This window comes from Ambystoma mexicanum, chromosome 12, assembly GCF_040938575.1.
Source record: "Ambystoma mexicanum isolate Mex_15411 chromosome 12, UKY_AmexF1_1, whole genome shotgun sequence".
Taxonomy (NCBI): Eukaryota; Metazoa; Chordata; class Amphibia; order Caudata; family Ambystomatidae; genus Ambystoma; species Ambystoma mexicanum.
The window spans coordinates 90,020,114-90,037,785 of NC_090936.1; the positions used below are offsets into that span (position 1 = coordinate 90,020,114).

A 17,672-nucleotide genomic window follows, 5' to 3' on the forward strand; every position below is an offset into this window, starting at 1 on the left:
TTAAAAGAGCCTCATCTGCTTGAAGAGAGCGAAAATGTGAGTGTGTCTGCACACAAGCTGAATTTGGAGGTGTTGCTACAGGATCCCAGAGACAGCCACCACATTTGGAGCACTTGGGGTGATAGTGTTCCAGGTGGGTTTCAAATCCTTAACACTAGCACTGAATAGACTGGCAAAATGCAGTGGTAGTGGGTAAATTGACTTTTGATAAATGACTATGCAGAGTTTATCCAGCGAGAGTCTCTGCTAAATGAGTTTCCATTAAAAGTTGACCACATAATACCTTGTCACAAGTTTACAACTCGGGGGTATGGTAGACCCGCTGACTCAACATGTGACCTCAGATCATGACTGCAGCCAATAAAAGTTTTGCCATTTTGAAATACCCCCTTGACTGTATATGCTTCAGACAACCTCAAAATATTTAGAATATGGCTGCAATGTGTTTCGATCATGAGAACATCGGGTGACTCCTGGAGATTGACACTGGTAGAGAATGCAGCTGAAGCACTAAGGTATGTTCTTACTTCCACTCCTTCCAAACTTGCTTGGAAGGAGGCAGGACGAAAGAGTATCAATGATTTAAACAGGGCACCTATGAGTTTCAGCATTAACTCATTGGCAGCTCCTGCTGAACCATGCCGAGTATTATGGGATGTAGAGCCCAGCAGTCCAGTTTGATGCTGAAAGAAGATCTGCCTTGGGATCTTCAGAAAAGGCCTTCCTTGTTCAACTGTAACCATGAAAAACAAATAATAGTGCTTAAAAGGTCCAGCGCCCATGATGTTTAATGCTTCCTGTGGGCATTCAGGGCCACAGTGAATCTCTAGGTTTCTGGGCTTCTCACTAGACCAGCCTATGGTTACAGTTCTGTCATATGTTTAGCATTCAATCTGTTTCATTACCGTCGTTTTTGTGTGTCCGTTGCTTTGTTTTATGTAAAATATTTCAGTGGCCCCTTCATTGGGGCATGCACTTCTCGAATGATGTGAACACCTCAGTAATAACTTCAGCATGTGTCCAAGGAGCTAAAGTAATATCAAACCTTGCGCCAAATGGTTGGGCAATCCATATACCTAGCTAGCGTGCATGTATTTGCTCATTTACTTGGTTTTACTTTACAGTGAGCGGAACAGCAGCAACAGGTGCAGAGAGAACTACTATGAGAACATACCTTTTCTCTGGCTTCCTGTTCTTTCCGTTTTGCATCCGCTTTGGCTTTCTTTTCACCTTCTTTCCTAGCTTTTTCTTCTTCTTTGAATTTTTTTATTCTAGGGTCACTGGCATAGGCACTGTCTAACAAAGAATGCAATCAGCGAAATGAAGCAGAAGTACAGATTACAGAGAATTGTGAAATTTGACATGGACTTACCAACTAATGTTCTGATTCTAATCATTTCTTCTTTTTTCCTTTGTGCTCTAGCTCCTTTGTTTTGCTTTTCAATCCACCTTCTCTCATCCCGACTGAAAAATTAAAAGGGAGAGGTTATCTTACCAAAGACTACAAGAAAAGAAAAGTGTTGCAATTCTAACAGTGGTACGCAGTCTCTATTAGCATCTTGACACTGACAACTGAGACCTTGAATCATGTAACCTCTGTATAGATCTTTGAAAACAAAGCCCCAATTGCATTGCCAATGCCCGTATTCAGATGGTTGCCCCATTCTACACCTGGAGCTTCAAGAACTCACTTACGATCATTCCAATTAAAGAAAATGAGGGTGCGCACTATATGAAAGAAGAACATTATACTGCAATTTCAAACAAAGAAAAAAAGTCCCCATTTCCAAACATTGTTCTACTCTTTCTGTAGTTTCAAAAAACGAATGTGTACTGCAATAACAACCAATAACTAAAAACCAATTCTTTACTATATATGAAAATGACAAATGGTTTTACTAAATTAAAAGGAATAGAATCGACATTTAGTCATTCACTACAGGCACATAAAACTAAATGACAATTCATGTGTAAGTTTATGACGGTGTGATCCCGAGTTAACACCAACACGTCTTTGTGGCATCCCGGTCATTAACCATTTCATCATATTTTGTATGAAAGCCCATTCTTTTTGCTCTGCTTTTATCCTGTCCTGACCTTTTGAAGGGATGGAAAGACTTCAGCTTCCCTTCCTCTGCCTTTTGCACATTGTGATGTGAAACTGATGAGTCCTCCAGACTATCAGTACTGGGAAACATTGTTTCTCTTTTGAATTCTTGTACGGTTTAACATTGCACACAGCCTTTTACAATGCAGTGCAGTTTGGATACGTTTGCAGTTTGCGTTTCACCCTAACCTTTTACACAATGGATTTTTGGTTACTTTTAGATGTGCCTAAAGACAAGCTGCTAGCAGCAGATATATTTCCTTTAACCATTTTTGCATTACTTATGCAGCTTAGTTCCCTCCTTACAAGAAACTGATAGTTCGTGTAATACTGATTGTAATGTTTGTTATAAAACAGCTCAATTCATGTCTACAGTTTAGATTCTTTCCACAAATTACTAAATGTGGATTGTCACTGAATAAAGATACTTCCTGTGGAACATTTTTTGACAATATTGGGGTTATCGCCAAATTATGCTTTCTTTTGCAAGTAAAATCAATGATATACCATGTTTCTTTATTGATAATGGTTTTCGAATTAACTATCCTCTTAACAATATAAACAACAAAAATTGATAGGTGTTCATGGTATTGCAGACCCTTCCAAATATGATGTTGGTTAATAGCAAATAATTACACTCGGGTAAATGTATTTATCCTGACAGATATCTGGTACACAATATAGAGGACATTATGGTCCTGTATACACAGATTACAAAAAAACATTATTCTCTTTCTTTGCTAATTATGCAGAACATCTGATTGTTATTATATGCAATATTAATCACAGCGTTCTGTATTGTCTCCAAAACATTTGATTTAAACAGTTCTTATGTAAGAACCTTTGGTGGGATTATGTTCTATATTTGTTGTAATTGGCCACTCATACCCTGCAGATTCTGGCCCCCACGTGCAAATGACTGCGACGCCCGTAAAACACTTGTTGGTGTTAACTGAAGATCACCCCTTTCAAAAGTAATATGTAAATTGTATGTCATTCTGTTTTATGTATCTGTAATGTGTACAGAACAATATAACAAAAGGTTTGGAAACTGGTAATCTTTTTTTTAATGATAATTTGTAGACCAGGCTGAAAACAACTCCCATTTGCCAGAAGTGAGATTTTCATCTTCATACAAAACATATTGTCATGATGGATTTCTCAAATCTGGCTTGGTGGACAGATTTCAGAAGGACACCCTTATTATAGTGAACAGGGTATCCCTGGTAAGCATGGAGAGTAGTCAAGGCTAAGTCTCAGGAGAGTCGAGTGGGGATAGGGGTCTAGAATGAGTCCACACAGTAAAATACACAATGATTCTACAAAAATAATACTTTTATTATGGGCCCAAAAACACAATAGGAAAATAAATCAAGCAGGTAATATCACACAACAGTGTAGATATAAAACATATATTCTGTCACCTTACGTGAGAAATGCATAGAATTCACCTCAACACCGGAAAGGGAAGGTAAGTAGTTATGCAGGGATCAAACCAATCAACAAGAATAGAAGACCTAACTTTAGGAGGCAAGTCCCTAAATTGAATGGGGCCTTGTGCCCAAAAGTTCAAAAAGTTTGTGAGATGTCAGAAATGCGAGACAGACAAGTAGATCAAGTTTATTCACAAGTAGCCATCTTTATTTAAATAATAAGGGTGAGAAAAACACCTCACTTTCCCCAACCCACCGAGGATTTAGCTTACTTTTAAACTAAGGCTAAACGAAAAGTCTCTAAAATGGTTTTGGTCCCTCAAACATAATAAAACATACATGTATTGGATGGCAATTCAATAAGTATTAGCAAACACAACTTCATAACCAAACTTTCTTGTAACCTAGGTCAGTTCCCCCTTCTCCAGGATTAAAGCAGGATTCTTACATCAAAGTACAAGTCAAGACAGCTTCAATAGCCAAAGTCTGTTTGAAAAAGCAACAAAGTTGACTCCATAAGTCTTCCACTTGGCACATGGATCAAATGCAACACAAAGGTCTGTTCTAATATGACTTTTCAAAGTTTTCACAATTTTCTGCTTCAACGAAACCTCTTCCAACTCCTTCCAGATCTTTTTCTTTGTACACAATAACAATTTGTCAGGATGAGTTTTTATCACAGTTCAAATCATCACCTTCTAGTGTTTTTGCCACTTTCCACCACAACCTTCAACCACAATGCAGTACTTTAATGTTTTCTTCCTGGTCCACTAACCTGCCAGGACAAACCACTAAAAAGTCCCTTTCCTGGAACACTCACCTGCCAGGATAACACTCCTACTAAAACTACCAGTACTCTGTGCTAAGGTTTACTTCAAACTTCATAAAAAGGTCTTCAAAATTCAAGAACTTTGAGAGTTATAACTTCTTTCGAAAAGGACGTAATACCCATTGATGTCCTTTGTTCCTCTGACTTGTTTGCCACATGCAAGGTAGGTTAACTTCCTCTCCCCCTTGATATTGATTACAAAGAGATTTTTCTTCCTGCGACCTTTGGTGTTACGCTCACCTGGTATCCACGGGGACGCCACCCAGCCCTGGTTGGATGATTTGCACTCTCGAACCCTCTACTGGTCCCTTGTTAAGGCCTCTGGTTAAAGATGGGTCTGCAATATTGGAGAGCTGGATTCAATACCAGATTGTCTTCATGTTTTCCCACCTCTCTTGGCCTCAACTCCTTCCTCCCCCTTGGGCCGTCTCCTCACCTTAATATTGTAAAAGGTGGATTCTCCGTCCTGCTCCTCATGGCAGGGGTGCGTAGATGTGGGGGGGCGAGGCGCGAGCAAGTTACTTCACTGGTGCAAGCCCCCTGTGGGAATCCAGGCCTGCTGCAACTCCGTAGGTTTGCTGCTTTACAGTCTTTATATGCAGTTCTTATGTTCCTCTTAGTTCGAATAATAATGTCTTGTTTCTTTCCTTTTAGGTATGGAAAGTTATTTTGTTGTTGTCATGCAGTTTGAAGATGAGCATGGGCCGGTAGGCGAAAGCGCGGTGTGCGCGATGCTGTCCGGTAAGTAATGCGCAATGCACAGTGCTGTTTCGCCTTTTATATTGCTAACCTGTGTCTTTTCTCTCCTTGCAGGTTGCGATGTTCCTCGCCGAGCGCCGTCATGTTCCAGCTATGATACCAACCAGGAGAGGACTACCCAGGTAAGAATTGTGTGGCTTTCTTCATTCGGGAGGAAACGTGAGTAAACGCTTACTAATGCTGTCTTTCTTTTTCCTCTTTGCAGGTTATGGTATTCCAGGATGCATGCGGTGCCGGATGATGGAGTTCGTACCTTCAGGTGAGTAGAACTGAAGTCGGCGATGGATTGAAGACAGGATACTGTTCCAGGTAATTTTCGTAGTGTTCCTTCTCTCTATGCAGGTCCTTGGTTTAAGGTAAACTGGCATCAAAGAACTGGACACGGTGAGCGTTACGCTGCCCACAGCAGAATAACGCAAAGCCTGTTCTGCTGTTTGGGTGCGGTTTAAATAGTCTCAGGTAAAGTAGTCCAGGTGAAATAGTACCAGGCCTGACACACCCAAAGTAGTCCAGGCCTGACACACCCAAAAGACTAGACCGCATAGCTCAGTTCCTTGTAACTGAGCTGTGTGTGTGCCTCCATGTTGGCTGAACCCCCCCCCCCCCCCCCCAAGTTAAATATTCCCAAGTAAATAGTCCCATTCTAATGTTGGTCATCATGATGGTTATGAGCCTGGTGCCGAAGGCACCAGGACTGACTCCAAGAGAGTCTTGGATGAGGTTTTAAGGCCTTTGACTTGGCCCTAACTGGAAGGCTGACTTGCACCAGTGAGGGCCAGGGGCAAGGGTGATGACATTTGGGTCTCTTGCTTCACCAATGAACTGCTGATAATGTCTCCGATTTAGTGTTCTTTCTCTAGGAAAATGCGTTTCCCTCTTATTTCTTATTACCTCTTTGGCTTAGGCATTGCTGGTTCTCCTGCTCAAGCATTGCCCTCTCTTTACTTCGGCAACAATTAATATAGTCTCTCATTTTCCCACTCCTCTTTATGTAAGAATTATTCCCAAAATACTTTACTTCATTAGTTCGGCATTCAAAATGTATGTTTCCAGACAGCGGTCTTTCATGGAGCGCCCTGGGGTCACCTCGCATAAGCAAACTCACCAGTCTTCTGCGCTTCGTTCCGACTCGCTGCTGGTTCAACTTCTGATTCCAGCATCAGGACTCAACGTTTGACTGCTCCGATCACAACTCCAGTGCTTGCGCCTTCTGTGATGGGAGTCTGCTTCACGCCTCGAGTGCTCCGGTACTCGCCAGCCACCGGAGTACCACACAGAACTGGAAGAGCTATTCTCTTTGGTGGGACAGTCAGCCTCCACACCACTTCCCGTTGCACATCTGTACAACTTGAGGCCACTACTTCTACGACTCTCAGGACCATAACGCTCAGAAAATGCAGCGGGGATAGCAGTGTCTCTCCTCTGCTTTTGATGCTCACCCGCTGAGGAGTTCTCTTGGCCTTCACCGGAGGGGGCCTTAAGTATGATATGCTATATGTCATTTATAATGCATCTGTACACATGAGTTTCTAGGCGCGAAAAGACATGGAGGGAGAAACAGGAGGCCAAAACAACGATCTTACTAGGCCTTGTGTAAGTCAGATGGCACAAGTGCGGGAAAGAGGAAGGGGAGGGGTGAAGTGCTGGGGGGGAGGCGAGTGCAGGTAACTCAATAAATGCTGCCCGAGTGTGGCTCATAAGTGCAGTAAGAAGGGACTATAGGGTTGCAGATACAGACCCTTAACTGCAGATGGGGCCCGGAGGCAGTGAGAGGGCAACTGGACATGCAGGAGCATGGGGTCGAGTTCAGTGGGTGACCAGTGCATGGAGCAGTCAGGGACTTCAGCAGAGGAGAGGAAGAGAGAAAGTGGAAGCGAAAAGGAAGGTCTTGAGTTGCTTCCGGAACCGGAGGCGGTTCTGCTCAAGTATGAGAGAGGCAGGGAGGCCGTTCCAGAGGGAGGCCCCAGTCAAGGAAAGGGATCTGCCACCCACTCTCTGCTTGGAGACGCGTCTGACCCTCAGAGAGTTGGAGGTGTACGAGTGGAGACCTCGAGAAGGAAGATGTTCTGCAAGGCATAAAATAAGCAGTGTCGCATAGTAATTTGCTATGCAATTCTGAAGGTTTGCTAATAAAAATCGGCACTTGTGTCGTAAAGCTAGCTATTTAAGTTAGCCTGTTCAAGGAAAGCACAGCTTGCCATGCATTGCTCTTGCCTTCAAGGCTTTCCCATCCTGTTCACTGATATTGATATTTATTTGTATTGCGCTCCTACACAAGTATTTCAGAGCGCGACGAGGCAAGGGAGGGGATCAAGGGAGACCAAAACAACAATCTTACTAAGCCCAGAGACATTGAGAACACGCAAGATTTTTTTGGGCATATAATTGCAAACCAGATGTAATCAGGGATATTAACTAATCCTGTCTGCCAAAGATCAGTATTTGGGAATGTTCTTTTTTTTAAAAAAAAAAAGTAATTCAATTCCATTTCTAAAAATGTAAATTACGTAATGCATAATCACAATATTGGCATGTAAAACATTGCAATGTCTCCATGCTTAACAGTAAAGTGTAGGTTAGCGTATCTAAATCTCAGTGTCAACTATATTTAATTTTGTTGTAGAAGATGCATCATATTGACGGGCAGGCGCTTCATAATGTACATGATTACACAGCCAAATGCTTTTGAGGGCCCACAGTTCTGTGACTGGCTGGTTGCATGCATCTATGCAATTGGTGCTCAACCCATGACCTGATCCCATAGTCCTGAACATTCTATTTCATCACCCTGTTGTTTTATACCAGCTACCCTGAAAGCAAGATGGTGGCAAACTACAATATTCCACCTAGTTTGCCCAGTTCTCTGCCTGCTAGGCCATCCTAGTCTCTTACTTTCCTTACTCTTACATTATGAATAGACAACGATAACTAGATGTTTACGCATAGTAACGATACATTGGTACATCCAGTCTATTCATATACAGATATACTACACTATCATATACTGTAGTTAGCCTCCAGACCTCGCTTTTCTCTATGATTAGGATTGAATTATGTATTAGCATATACAGTAGAGAGCTGGCCAGAACAGTTTCAGAGCATTTTTATCATGTCTATTTGTGTCCATTCATGCAGCTAACCTTTTACAGACATTTATCTTGGGCTCGCAAAGTATTTACACCCACTCGCATAGTAGAGTAGCTTTTAAGAAGGGCCAGTACCATTTTTCAGGGGCTATTTGAAACTTTTATTTAAGGTTTACTTTGTTTTCAGTAAATGTCAAATACAAGTTTCACTGTGCATGGCTGGCCTCTGGGTGGCAGCAGTGCGCCAAACTAAAGTGGGTTTGTGGTGACATGCACCATTTTACAGAAATTGCATTTAAAATGTGTCATCAGTTGCCATGGGTCTAAAACATTTATCTTCAGTCGAGTAAGTAAACTAAGTTACTCGACCTGCGGGTCGAGTGGAATTCTAAAGAATTTGCAGGGTCCGATTTATCTCACTAATTTCTTACTTCAGCTGTACACAAAACAGCTGCATTGTTGCCCATTTTATATCTAGGTTATAAGCATCTTCTGGTGGCTTTACAAATATTAGTACAACATTACTAATCAAATGGGTTTGTCTGCTAACCAAGAAAGTTTTAATTCGCAAACTCTGCTAATACATTTTTGAAAACTAATTTATGCCTGGTTTAGGAAGAGACAGTTGGAGGTAGTGCTGTTCCAGGCCACAGAAAGCCTTGTGGACGAGGCAGAGGGTCTTGAACTTGATCCTTGCAGCCACAGGAAGCCAGTGAAGAGATTTCAGACCTGGAGACATACGATCCCTAGACTTGAGGCCAACGACAAGTCTCGCAGTCCTGTTCTGGATAGGTTGTAAAGGTCGAAGAGTAGAGGCAGGCAGATTTAGAAAGAGGCTGTCGCAATAGTCCAGTCTAGAGAGTACCAGGGCTCTGGAGGCAGTGAGCTTCTGGGGAAAGGTGAGAAAAGGCAGAATACCTATGAGGAGGTGCAGCTTAATGTTTGACTTCTTAAAGACGTCAGAGATGTGAGGAGAGAAGGAGAGGGCGGAGTTGAAGAGGACACCAAGGTTCTTAGGCTCACATGAAGGAGCAGGAAGAGGGCCAGTGTGGGTGGCCAGAGAGAGAGGGGAAAGGAGGGAGCAGGTGTCCCAATGAGGAGGATCTCAGTCTTACTGGCATTAAGGCAGAGATCATTAGTGGCACACCATTCCTGAATTGCGACCAGAAAGTCTGGTATGAGAGAAGGAGCAGAGGTGGCTGAGGGGAGCCTGAAGGAGAGCACAGTGTTATCAGCACAACACTGAAAGTTAGAGCATAATGTAGCGATGCGGTGGCCAAGAGGTGCCCAGTAGTGATTTAAGAGCAAGAGAGAAAGGTTAGACCCCTGGAAACCATCACAAGTAGAGAGAGATCTCAAAGAGAGGAAAGGCCCCAGTTGGACCTGGGAGGGTCAGTCACTGAGAAAGGAAGTCAACCAGGCCAGCGCCTGACCAGTGATACCCAGGTTGTCACAGAGGCGATCGAGCAGGATGGCATGGTTGACTGTGTAAAAAGAAGAGGATAGATTGAGGAGAATGAGGACAGAAGGAAGGTAAGATTAAAGATTAGAGAGCAGGTCTTCACAGGGGTGTTCAGAAGAGCAATTTTCATGCTTCTCGCAGCTTGAAGCCACACTGATGGCTGTGGAGACAACCAAGAGTTTCAGTGTGCAGATTAAGATGGGAGATGGCCAGCTTTTCTAGGATTTTTCACAGGAAGGGAATGATGGAGATTGGGCAATAGTTAACCGGAGAGGAAGGATCGGCAGAGGGTTTCTTAAGAAGAGGGTGCACAAGGGAGTGCTTAAGGGGGGAGGGGAAGGTTCATGTGGCAAAGGAGTGATTGCAGAAATCGGCCAAGGCTGGAGCAAAAGTATCAATGTGGTCTTTGATGGTTCTGGATGAGCAGGGGAGAACCTGCTTTGATGAGACTTTCATAGATCGGACTTGTCTTGAAACTTCATCGGGGTGAACAGGGAAATAAGGAGAAAGCAGGAGAAACTGCCGAAAAGGGGCCAGCGGTGGTAGAGGAGGAAGAGGAGGTAGAGGAAAAGAGTGGACAGGTTTCCTGAGTTTTAGTGCTGAAATGTGAAGCCAGGGCCGTGCAGAGGGATTGGCAGGGAAAGGAGAGGTAGAGACTGCAGCAGAATTGCCCAGTTCCTTGCAAATTTTGAAACGTTTGGCCGAGTTGTAAGATGACACAGGCTTGGATGAAGGCTCTCTTCTTAGAGAGGACAGAAGCAGATCACTGCGAGACCAGGAGACTAAACAGACACTCACCGGAGAGTAAGAGGTGTCACCCTCTACCATTGCTGAACATCATAACTTCAATTCCAACCATCCGGGAACACGCTAACCCTACATTTGCCTTGGGAAAGACCTCAAAAGGTTGAAACAAGTGTCGGCACTAATGGAATAAAAGTATATCACATACTCTATACCACATATGAAGTTTTAGCAAAGAATATGTTGGTCACAAGAGTGACAACCAATGTGTGAATTACTGAAGGAAAAATAAATCAACAAATGTTGCAAACACCTAACGTGTGTGGAAATTGATACTCATTGGATACAAAGGAACCACTCTCCAGCGCCTAATTTCAAATTAGATAATGTTTCGTAAAACGGTCATGTTAGAAATGTTAGTAGATACTAACGCCATAATGTATTCCATGATATGATTCTTTGATTAGATGATGTAATTTACAGATATCTGGTTATTTTATCAAGATTTGAAAATGTAATATGATCAGCAGATTTTATGAGTTGCTAAAGAGTGATTAGAGGACAGTGATGTTGTATGCTTTGTTTTATAATTTTTCTTGATTTTAATCAAGTTTTGGTGTATGTTTAAGATTGCTATTTTAGAAGAAAGTTGCTAAATTCTGTTAAATATTATGGAAGTAACTTGTTGAAATGGAAAAGTAAAAATGTGCAAAAAGCTTTTTTAAACTAAAATGCACAATAAATAAAAAAATAAAATAAAAAAGGGGGCTCAATCAAGGCAGGCCAAGACCTCCCAACTGAGACCAAGAAGACATCCAGTGTCTCCAAAGTGAAGAAGGGCCAAAGCCCAATCCTTCCCAGAGGAAAATAGCTCCTCGATTCAAAAAGCTCAGGATAACACATGTGACCCTATCTCCAGCTCAGCCTGTGGTGACTTCACCAGAATCCCCATAAGACCCACCTGCTAGTAACACAAAGGTGGAGGAGATTCAGCCCTGTCTTGAAGATGTGGATCATAGAGACCATCCTGATCTGCAGACTTTACTTGCAGAAGGTGGACCCTATCGGGCAGACTTTAGTTCGGGGCAAAGATAGTGTCCCTCTCTTATAGGCTTGCACAGTCAAGCATGTCTCCAGCTTGAAGGGCAAGACCCTGGAAAGCACAGGCTCTAATTTGGAGGATGACCTCTTATATAGTGAACCTGTAGAGTCAATCCCAGGGGACAACAGAAGGATGGGGATACCCCAAGGAGTTAGACCAATGTTTTTGAAGATAGCACTTGAGGTACCTCTAGCTGGTCACTTAAGGACTATGAAGGCCAAAGAGAAACTCTTACTATACTTCTACTGGCCTCGAATGGGTGCTGAAGTACATACTTTCTGCAAAAGTTGCCACACTTCCCAGATGTCTGGTAAAAGTGGAGCCAAGAAGGTCGCACCCCTGGTGCCTCTTACAATTATGGGAATTCCTTTTTAGAGGGTCGAGATATACATTGTTGGTCCCATTGAAACTCCCTCCTCCTCATGCAACAGGTTTATACTTGTAGCGGATCATGCCACTAGGTACCCTTAGGCCATTCCCATGCGAACTGTCACTGCTCAGGCAGTTGCCAGGGCCCTACTTGCTATTTTTACGAGGGTAGGTTTTCCTAAGGGCGTAGTCTTTGATAGGGGGTCAAATTGCATGTACCACTACATGCAGGCCATGTGGAAAACCTGTGGACCCTCTTACAAGTTCTCAACTACCCACATACAAATGGGTTGGTAGAGAGGTTTAATCAAACACTGAAGAGTCTCGGGAGGATAGCTCAGGGGCAACGCGCTCACCTTGGAAGCAAGACGACACGGAGCAACACAGGTTGGAAACCTCTGGGTATTAAGCGCGTTATAAATAACCTATAATATCATGATGGGAGCTTTAGAGGAACCCTTTAGCAGGAAGTGGGGCCTTTTACTGCCACATCTTGTCTTTGCATACAGGGAATATCTCAAGTTGGAGAGGGCTTTAGGCTTCTCTATGGTAAGAGGCCCCTTGGCGCTGATTAGGAACATCACTGACTATGTGGTAGGCCTTACGAAAAGTATTGCACTTCTGATGATAGAAGCCACTGAAAACTGGTCAAGCCCTGGTCAAACATTGGTATGACCAGAAAGCTTACATGGTGGAGTTTACTGTTACGCTCACCTGGTCGCCACAGGGGTGCTGAACGGAACTGGACGGTCCGATGTTGAATGGCTCCACGTGCCCCCTCCGTTTGCCCCTTCCGTCACATGAAGCAGATTTGCCTACAAATGTTTAACAAAATGTTACCTAACCGTAAGGAGAACGACCGACTCCCACCTCCCGTAGCCTCCGTGTGCACCCCTCTGCTATGTCTCACCTTAATGTTATGAATGGCGGGCTCTACATCCTGCAACTGTATGCAGGGGTGTGTAGCGGTTCAAGGATCTAGTTTCTTCACTGATCCTGAAGAGTTCAGACAACTGTGACTCAAATGGGTAAGTCTTTATACCAATTATATGGCTCTTTAGAGTTCAAGTTGTCAATGATCACTCTTGTGCCTTTTCTTTGCAGGTTTCCCTTTGGTGCACAAATGAAGCGGACTCCTCGCCAGAAATGTTTAGCTGAATTCAGGATAAGTTTCCACGCCAGCGTTATGCGATAATGTCTTAACATATGGTATTGTTCTTCTGTGCAACTAACTAGCTGGTCTTTTTCTATTCTGCAGGTGCGGTACCTCCCGGCAGAGATCGCGTGATGATGTCTTGAGGGACCACAAGGAAATGCAGCCTTCAGGTGAGTTGTAGCGCTATGTAAATTTAAATGTCTTTAATGAGGCCCTTCCCCATTGCGCAGCTAACCTGATGTCTTCTTGTGTTCAACAAGTGCGGCAGGTCCTGAGCGACGATCGAGTGATGGTGCTTCGATGGATCACAAAGGTGAGCAGCCTTCTGTTAAGTATCAGCGTTGCACAGTGTTGCAATGTCTTTAGCGTGGTCTGCGCGGCTAACCTGATGTCTTACTTTCAGCTCAGTAGAAGCAGAGACTCTCGAGCGATCGAGATGGAGCATCAGGTAAGAGTCTTGTTCAGTTTCTCTTCTTTCCTTGCAGGTAGCTCGAGTGAGTCTGGACGGGCGTGGCTGAAGACTGGCCTGAAGTTAGCAGACACGGTGAGCGTTACGCTGCAGGAGTGCAGAATAACGCGAAGCGTGTTCTGTTCTGAGGGCATGGTTTAAATAGCTTCCCAGAAGTAGTACCCAGGTAAAGTAGTCCCTTCAGCCAGCCTCAGACTGGTCTGCATGTGGTTCTCTTACTTGGTAACTTGCCCTGCCTGAGAGGGCAGTATGAGCCTGGTGCCAACGGCGCCAGGACTTCATCCAGGAAGCCCTTAGGCAATCCGTTAGGGCCTTAAAGGTCCCCATGGGTGCCAGTACCCTGGACAGGCTGGTCTGCTCCTGATGTCTGGGGGAAAGCACTGTGACATTTACTCCGGAAAAGCAAGTTCTTGTAATGATTCCAGGAAAGCCCAAAGCTTTACAGGAAAAGTGGACAGGACCCATCAAACTTGTAGGAAAACCTTGAGAGGTCCTTTATCTGGTGGTCTTGGACAGCCCCAAGGAGGCACCTATGGTTACTCACACCAACCGTCCAATGGCCTATGTTCCTAGAGAAGAAATGGGAGCTTTGCTCTTCGCTTCTGATCAAGAAGAGGAGAGTAAACCTCTCCATGACCTTAGGGGACATCCTTCAGATGGATCTTTGATGAATCCGATGGAGTCATCAATGTTTTCCCAGATGTGACCTCCTCCCATGTGAGCAGGGGACGACAGCCGCTACCTGATCCTGACTTGGGGGCAGCTATACAAGGGAGGATCGAATGGGGGGAGACAACCTCCTGGGAGAGATCATGACTTCGTCGGAGACATGGGGTTCCCCATTTTCTCTTGAGGATAGCCCTCCCATAACAGATACTCTCATGGCAAATTATCATACATTTCTTCATCCTATAAAGAGTATTAAAAGCCATTTTGTCAAGCCCCGTAGTCCAACCCTTAAAATATAACCTGCATTGTGAAATTGCTGGAAACACCTTCCCAGACTCCACATGCCAATCCTCCAAAACGGACTAGCCATCTAAAACCACTGAGACCAATCACCCAAGGTGTTTGTGCAACTTACCAAGAACTGACTACCATTCCCACAAGCACCAAAATACTGGGACGAGGAAGAAGACTGGAGTAATGCAAAGCAAAGGAGGACACAAGCACAGGCAGCACTCTAGTCGCTGGGAGCACACACCTGTGCCTGGGACATTTAAACCACAGAAGCAGGAAGCTCAGAGACGCTGATGGTGGGAGAGAGCTGGTGCTCTCTATGTGAACCAGGAGGATGACAGACAGAGAAGCTCGGCGGAGTGAACCAGTTCAAGAACAGAGTTAAGGAAAACTACTCCAAGCACAAGAAAAGCTAAGGGAGCAGAAGTCATCTGAGTACTCCTGGGCGTTCACAAGTGTCAGGAGGTAGTATTTCACTTACCCGGGTCCCGTAAGAAGCAGAAGCATGTGTAGCTAGCGGAGAAGCTTGGTCACAGAAGACACCTTTAACATGTGGTGTCCCCCTGGGATCTTGTTTATCCCCCCTTTTAATCAATATATATGTCAACTGTCTGTGCGATCTTCCACATTCCCTGGGATTGAAATTTGCTAACTATGCAGATGACACCCAGATAGTATTTAAGCCATCTGGTGTCTACAATGAGAACCTACAAAAAAGGTAAATAATGTCTTCAAGGGAATCCAGAAATGGATAGCCCTAAACTCCCTGGCACTAAAAGACTCGAAAACATCGTTGGAACCCCCCACAAATTGAAAAATCTCGACTCCCAAATTAAAAACTGCATGATAAATTGGATTTCTATCCCAGTGTACGATTCAGTTAAGACTTTGGGGGACTACGTCGATTCATCTCTCGTTTCAAAAGATTGTTTCACACCTAAAATCCTCGTGTTTATATCATGTACACCTACTATTGCAGATCTGCCCCTATTCATCTGAATCTAATAGGGCTCTGATTGCGGCAGCCATAGTTAACACAAAGCTGGACTACTGCAATAGCCTTCTCCTGGGGACCTCTAAAAGGCAAGATCATGAAACTTCAGGTTAGGGATGTAACGGTATACCGTTAAAGATACCGTGAACCACTCAATTGAACAATAATAACCGTCACATTGTTTATACCGGTATACCGTTTATACCGTTAAGTGTGCTTTTCAATATGATTTGGAAAGGCTGCAGTAAGCAAGTGCTGCACAGTCTTGGTCTTGCACTGTTGGATGTGCCATCTGCCAAGTAGTTTCAGTTGGAGCAGTTTTTAATGCCATTCCATAAACCACGTGTCTGACACAAAATCAATATGTTAGCAATAGGAAGAATAAATACAGTGCCAAGAAGGGAAAGGGTTTACTTTGGGTTGGCGGCTTTGGGGTTTATATATTTATAATGGATGTTTGCTAAACATATGAGAATGGGGTATTTGCCTGGTTCTGTCATTGAATTTATATATAATAAGTCACACTGCGAAATTCACTCATCTCTGTGGGTATTCCCTGCTGCCATACCAAAGGGTAACATGTCCGTTATTACATGAACACCTTTTGGCCCGCAAGTAAACTAAAGGCTGTAACGTAAAGAGAGCGAGCGTGCGTGCGTGCGTGCGTGCGTGCGTGTGCGTGTGTGCGTGTGTGCGCGCACAAGCTTATACTACCATCAGCCTCCATTGATCTGTGGCATGCAGGTTATGAAGATGGCAACATGTTCATCTTCACCAGTAGCCAGTGGGGGAGCTAAAAGCCAAAATGACCACTTAAGAAAAGCTATTCAGTTTGCTTTGCCAGCCGCAGCAGGGCTCCCCCCGCCTCCTCTCCACACGTGTGTTTGTGTTTGGTGGAAGCAAGGGGTGGCATTTCAGTGGAAAGTATGTTGAAAAGGCCAATTCTGGCCCTGGGTGCCTGGTTTTGTTTGTAAAGATAAATATGACAATTTATGACCTTTTAGAAAATATTTGTTAAGATTGGTTAACTCCACCTTCTATACCGCGATAACCATGATATACTGTCATTTGGCAAGAAGGTTATCGTACCGTCATAAAACTAATACCGTGTCACCCCTACCTCAGGTCCTACAAAATAGAGCAGTACGAGCTGTCTGTGGTCTTGACCGCCGTGCTCACATCTCAGACTATCGCAGGTAGCTACACTGGCTCCCAATTGAACAACGCATCCAATTTAAAGGTGCCGTCATGGTCTATAAATGCCTGAACGGTGAAGCACCAAGCTATCTTTCCTCCAGAGTAAAAAGACCTTCCGTTTTTCAAGCACTTTGTTCGAATAATAAGATGCTACTAGAACAACCATGTGGGTCTTAAAAAAGCTGGGTGGAGCACGTTTCAACGCCTGGAACTCACTCCCACTGGACATCAAGAGTTGCGTCTCTACGCACCACTTCAGAAAATACTTAAAAACCTTCCTTTTTGATAATAAATTAAACTGATACGATTAGATGAATAAAAGCCTGGATGGACCTTTTGGCCCAGAACCGTTTGCCCTTTGCAGCATTTGTTTTCCATGTCCTGTTTCTGTCCGTCTGAGCGCCCGGAGGCCTTTGGGCGATTTGGCACTATACACAAAATGTTTAGTTAGACAATCCCAGCTGAAGCCGCAAGGAGCAGGAACACAGACAAAATGGTTGTGAGAGTGAAAGCAGCAAAAGACTGTCACTGACTAGCCACGGCAGAATGAGGAACACCTTCAAGACCTGGTGCATTCACCCAAGCATAGAGGGGACACTGGGGCGTATTGACGGCCATGCCAAATTCAAATAATTGGAAATAACGGAATCGAGAACAAAAAAAAGAGCATTTTGTAAAACCTGAGAGATAAAGGGTGAAACAACATTTAACAAAAAGGAAAAGTGATCCAGAAAGGAGAGACTTTCAAATGTGTCAATGCAGGCAATATTTGTTTATGAAAAACCCCGACAAGACAAAATATATATATCAAGCAGAATATATTGGGCAATAAGGCAAACATACAGGACTATCAAGTCTACAAGAGTGAGCAAGAGCTCATCAGTGAAAAGCGAAAAGCCTGCAGTGCAGTGTGTATTTACAAGAAGCACTGTCAGGAGAGTATACCAGGCAGTCCGAGTGTGAAGGACATCCTGGTACAGAGGTATACCAGGCAAGGACAGTATA

The 17,672-nt window shown here is 43.9% G+C and overlaps 1 protein-coding gene across 1 annotated transcript in view; it reads right to left on the reverse strand.

Annotated features, from left to right (window-relative positions):
- Positions 1–17,672, reverse strand: part of DNAJC2 (DnaJ heat shock protein family (Hsp40) member C2) — a 630,220-nt gene that overhangs the window by 290,698 nt on the left and 321,850 nt on the right. The window contains exons 8-9 of the mRNA XM_069628062.1: positions 1,373–1,464; positions 1,175–1,296 (exon numbers count right to left, since the gene is read on the reverse strand). Of these exons, the coding sequence (XP_069484163.1) occupies positions 1,175–1,296; positions 1,373–1,464 (214 nt within the window). The remainder of the gene's footprint in view (positions 1–1,174; positions 1,297–1,372; positions 1,465–17,672) is intronic.